Source organism: Salvelinus sp. IW2-2015, linkage group LG4q.1:29, assembly GCF_002910315.2.
Source record: "Salvelinus sp. IW2-2015 linkage group LG4q.1:29, ASM291031v2, whole genome shotgun sequence".
NCBI lineage: Eukaryota > Metazoa > Chordata > Actinopteri > Salmoniformes > Salmonidae > Salvelinus > Salvelinus sp. IW2-2015.
In genome coordinates, this window is record NC_036842.1 from 38,075,651 (window position 1) to 38,081,138 (window position 5,488).

A 5,488-nucleotide genomic window follows, 5' to 3' on the forward strand; every position below is an offset into this window, starting at 1 on the left:
ACCTGCTGAAACCCAGGTAATATCAGTAGCCAGTCAAACTGCTGCCATGGTGCCCAGCTTCGTGGCTGACCAGACCTGAGGTAATACTCAGTGGCTAGTCAAAGCTGCTGCACTTCGCCCTAGTCAAAACTGCTATGCACTTGTACGCCAGCTTCGTGCTGACCAGCCGAGGTAATATCAGTGCCTAGTCAAACTGCTGCACTGTGCCAGCTTCGTGCTGACCAGACTGAGGTAAATCAGTGGCCTAGTCAGAACTGCTGCACTGTGCCCCACTCGTGCTACCAGAACTGACGTAATATTACAGTAGCCTAGTCAAACTGCTGCCACTGTGCCCAGCTTCGTGCTGACCAGACTGGAGTAATATCCATGTGCTAGTCAAACTGCCGTGCATCTGTTGCCCACTTCGTGTCAGACCAGACTGAAGTACTATCAGTGCCTAGTCAAACTGATCCTCTCTTTTTTTCGTGCTGACCAGACTGAGGTAATATCAGTGGCCTAGTCAAACTGCTGCACTGTGCCCAGCTTCGTGCTGACCAGACTGAGGTAATATCAGTGGCGGCCTGTTCTGATATTGAACTTCTGCACATTACCTTCAGCTTTCAAATGCTAAAATGGCTTGTTGGATATTAGGCTTTATTAGTTGAGTGACAACCTATGTAATTTGCTATAGGTTATTGTTATCTATGTGCTGTTAAATTGTTTTACCATAAAAGTACATTACCGGAGACCATTCATCTGGCTATTTCTGCTGAACGGGCTTACAGTAGATTTCATTTAGATTCTTCAKGTTCACCATCGGCAATAGTTTTGGTAGTTTTATTTTAAACAATCAGTGTATATAGTTATCTTTTGATATATAGTGTAAAGTTGATAATTTCATCACAATAACTGCATGGGCATATCAGGAGAAAATAAGCAATTTAAAAACTTCCAAACAGTCAATCCTTCCATTTTGCAGAATTTAATTTAGAATGGAATATGAATGTGTTTATGCAACAAATGTTAGTGCAACGATTCGTTCTCTAAACAAACCGGATTTCCCCCCCCTGAATCGTTTAAAACTAAAACGTATCAATCCTGTATCGTATCGGAGCCCATTCATCTGGATCCATGTACGTATTGAATCGTCTAGATAGGGAAATATGCCCATCGCTATTATACAGATTCATAATGGTCAGACACAGCTTGTTTTTAAGATGAATATATGTATTAGGCAATGTAGCACTAATAAAAGCCAATGCATCACGTAATAAGAATGATCTTCAAGTAGTTACCAAAGTTTCTTTGTCCCTGAACATCATCTGTCCTCTCCTGTAGAAATATCATCATGAGAGAGCTGGCTCCCCAGTTTTCYATCCCGTGGTCCATTCCTCTGGAAGCTGAAGATATCCCCATTGTCCCCACCACCTCTGGAACCATGTGTGTATTTACACACATTTTGATGACGCGTTCGTAGTGAATATAGCTGTTTRGCCATAGCAAATGTAGCTTTAAATTGGTGCACTTTTAGGCCCCAACTTGACTTCCRTGTGCATAACTCAAATGTTCCTGCATATCCTCCATTGACATAATTGTATACATTTAAATCAAGCTAAAAAGATAAGCGTATATCTCCAATAGGATTTAGCCCGCAATGAATAGAAAATGGCTAAACTCCACTCGTATGGTAAGTTGATATTTTTAACTGTTGCTACTCTTAACTCAGGATGGAGCTACGGTGTGTTATCGCTGTGATTCGTCATGGCGACAGAACTCCCAAACAGAAAATGAAAATGGAGGTTCGGCACCAGAGGTACATGACACACTTGGACAACTGAAAACTTCCACACAGTCAATGTACAGGGCTACTGTCACACTACAGTACTGTTAACATGATGATTCAGTATTGGTGAATGTTTTCACCACTAATGTATCGCCTCTTTATTTGTAATTATTTTCTTTTAGGTTTTTTGATCTATTTGAAAAATGTGGCGGGTATAAAAACAAAAAACTAAAGTTGAAAAAGCCAAAGCAATTACAGGTAAACAAAACCTATTTGTATTCTTTGCACGTTGTAGCTTCATCACATGTTGTACAGTACAACTTACCTGCATCTCATTTGTTTATTTCCAATCCAGGAAGTGTTAGATATCGCAAGACAACTCCTAGTCGAAATCGGACAGAACAACGATTCCGAAATCGAAGAATCCAAAGCAAAACTTGAACAACTGAAAACAGTCCTTGAAATGTATGTGTTACTGCACATTCCCAGATGTTTCTAACGATTGAATATTTGATTTAACAAACTGCTCTTACAACAAAATGTGTTTTGCTTTAGGTATGGCCATTTTTCTGGCATCAATCGCAAGGTTCAGATGACGTACCTTCCGCATGGGTGCCCCAAAACATCCAGTGAGGAGGAAGGTAGGATTTGTTCTGTCATGTGGACTTTTATATAAAAATGTCTCTAGTCTGTGAACTGATTGTATGCGTTTGTGTGTGTGTGTCTGTGTGGTTCTCTGTGACTTACTGACTCATTATATGTGTGTTTCTCTGTGTTGTCTGTGTGGTTCTCTGTGTTGTCTGTGTGGTTCTCTGTGTTGTCTGTGTGGTTCTCTGTGTTGTCTGTGTGGTTCTCTGTGTTGTCTGTGTGGTTCTCTGTGACTGACTCATATGTGTGTTTCTCTGTGTTGTCTGTGCTTGCTGTGCCCTTTAGATGTGCGTAGGGATGACCCCTCTCTGCTGCTGGTGTTGAAGTGGGGCGGGGAGCTGACCCCGGCAGGCAGGGTACAGGCTGAGGAGCTGGGGAGGGCCTTCCGCTGCATGTACCCTAGTCCTCTTCTATTTTGGTTCTTATTTAGCTGGAATCATGACTCGTGTTTTATCGACATGTTTGTGCCGTTCGTCTCCTACCGCTTTCTAGACTGTTCACTCACGTTCTCTGTATGTATCGGAGCAACTCTATTGGCCTCTCACACTGTCGCACTTGTCTTGCACCACCTGTAACTAGCTATTGGGATATGTTTGTTTATGATCCGAATTTAATGGTCGACGCTTGTTTTTGCGCTGTCTCACTATTCAGAGTGTTACCACTTACTCGGGCTAGTGTATGAGACTAGATTACACTGATTGTTGATTTTCAGTTGTTTCAACGTTTTTTGTTGACAATTCTGTTCTCCTCGAAGACCATCAGCTACTCTTAGGAGGCGCTCAGTTTTGCATGCCGTGGTTTTATACTGTGGCTGGCTATGATCTTGTCCGTTGGTACTGCTGCTATTTAAATTTCTTTGATGCACGGTTCAAGTGCCATTTTAGCTTGTTTGGCCATCTGCAGTGTACGATTTATATGGTGACTTTTAGGATCACAGTTTTGATCGTGTGAGTCATGTTTCTGCTTACAGATTGCATCAGTATTGAGTATTAAAGCTTTTTATCAGCATCACAGACTTCAGCGTGAATATATTCTAGGGCTTTGCGCATGATAGTATGGCTATCCTACGTCATTGGTGAAGTATATAATTTGATTCATTTTTCATGTGTTGCTCTACGTGAGCTCACCTAGTGGATGTTGGTAATCGCTGTGATTTCGTGCTAATGGCGCAGATTTATTCGACCAACGACCAGTAGATGAGAGTATTCTGCATTAAGCACGCAGAGGACTGGAACTTGGAATGGACTCCAGTATGTGGCTCAGCTGTGACTGTGTGAGTTACATGTATGTATTAACGGTATATGGTGACTTGATCTCTTCCCATTGTTGTCTATTTGCTCAGTCCGCCGGCTTATATTGAGACTAATTATTTTTCTTTTTAGGTTTTTTTGATTATTTGAAACATGTGGCGGGTATACTACAAAGATAAGTTGAAGTCCAAAGCATTCACAGGTAACAACCTATTTGTATTTCTTTGCCACGTTGTTAGCTTCATACACTGTTGTGCAGTACGATTCTGCATCTCATTTGTTTACTTTTCAATCAGGAAGTGTTAGATTACGCTACAGGCAACTTAAGTGATGGCAGAACATACGATTCGCGAATGCAGATCAAGCATCTTGATACACTGACAGTCTTGAATGTATGTGTTTCACGCACATCTCAGAATGTGTTTTATGACGATTGATATTGATTTAACAATGTCTTACACAAATGTGTTTTGTTTAGGTATTGGCATGTTTTCTGGCATCGATTGCAAGGTCTTCAGATGAGTACTTCGCATGGTGCCAAGTCCGTGGCGACGGAGGTAGGATTTGTTTTGTCATGTGGACTTTTATAGTACAAATGGTCCTTAAGTGCTTGTTGATGAATGTATGCGTTTGTTGTGGTGTCTGTTTGTGGTTCTATTGTGATTACTGACGTGCTTATATTGTGTTTCTTTCTGGCTCTTGATCTGTGGCTTGCTGTGCTTGTGATGCTGAGATTTGCAAACTGTTTCTCTCTGATAGCTGAGTGAGTTTTGTATCCGACGCATGGAAAGAGGGAGGAGGGAGAGCTGCTGGGACAGGGATAGGGTACAACAGGGCTGGGACGGCCCTGGGGCGTGGCGCTTAAAGCTGCATGTACATCGTGGACGCTAAGAAACGGTATTTTCATCTTTCTCGTCAATGACGCATCTAGTTTAGCGGTACACCTTGAGAGTTAGCACCAGATATTTCTCTTCTCATAGACAGAGGAAGTTATGCACAAAAACTGCTTCGTTCCTCCACAGTTCTTCTGTTTATGATGGGAGTCGGTAGATCACTCTGTTCGCACACGCACTCATTATTTAGACCGAGGGACACAGTCTGTTTCGAGTAATGTCTTTCAGAGGACGGGTATACGTTTTCTTGTCTCTCGTAGTAAATGTTATCATTACAGGAGTTTGTTCACTCTCTTTATAGAGAGGTACCATCTGTCTCCTGCGTCTTTATGTACCGAGGTCAACCATCTGTGTCCTAAACATTAGTCTATCTATGCCGAGGTAACCGTTTGTCTTGCTCTACTATTTACTAGAGAGAGTACCTCGTTCGAGCTAGACACTACTCTTTTTAGCGACGGAGGTAACATTGTCTCCCTTCCTTTATACGAGGAGGTCATCCATCCTGATGTCCGGTCTTTATGCGAGGTTACATGCCTCTGTCCTTCCTCCCTACTTTTAGCCGAGGTACACACCCTCCTGTCCCTCACTCATCCCAGCTCTTTTACGATACGTACGTGTGAGACATCCTCTGTCCCTCTCCGCCCTCCTCTTTATAGACGAAGTGTCGACCCTCTGTCCTCCACTCCCCTTCTGACTAGACGATCGGTACAACCTCTGTCCTCCCCTCCTCTTTATAGACGAGGCGTCTAACAATCTGCGTCCTCCACTCCCTCCTCTTTTATAAGGATCGAGGTCACCTCTTGTCCTCCAATCTCTTTGAATTATGGAGAGAGTAAACAACCTTATGTCCACGCTGCACTCTAAGTCATTTATTAAGCCGGCAATGCAGACAAGTTGAAAACATAACATCCATATTTTATGCCGCTGAGTACACA

General features: G+C 42.5%; 1 protein-coding gene across 1 annotated transcript in view; it reads left to right on the top strand.

Moving 5' to 3' along the window:
- ppip5k2 (diphosphoinositol pentakisphosphate kinase 2) overlaps nucleotides 1-5,488 on the top strand; it is a 69,233-nt gene that overhangs the window by 22,108 nt on the left and 41,637 nt on the right. Inside the window, exons 9-14 of the mRNA XM_070442901.1 lie at nucleotides 1,318-1,419; nucleotides 1,706-1,792; nucleotides 1,945-2,020; nucleotides 2,118-2,227; nucleotides 2,318-2,403; nucleotides 2,696-2,810. Coding sequence (XP_070299002.1) covers nucleotides 1,318-1,419; nucleotides 1,706-1,792; nucleotides 1,945-2,020; nucleotides 2,118-2,227; nucleotides 2,318-2,403; nucleotides 2,696-2,810 — 576 coding nt within the window. The remainder of the gene's footprint in view (nucleotides 1-1,317; nucleotides 1,420-1,705; nucleotides 1,793-1,944; nucleotides 2,021-2,117; nucleotides 2,228-2,317; nucleotides 2,404-2,695; nucleotides 2,811-5,488) is intronic.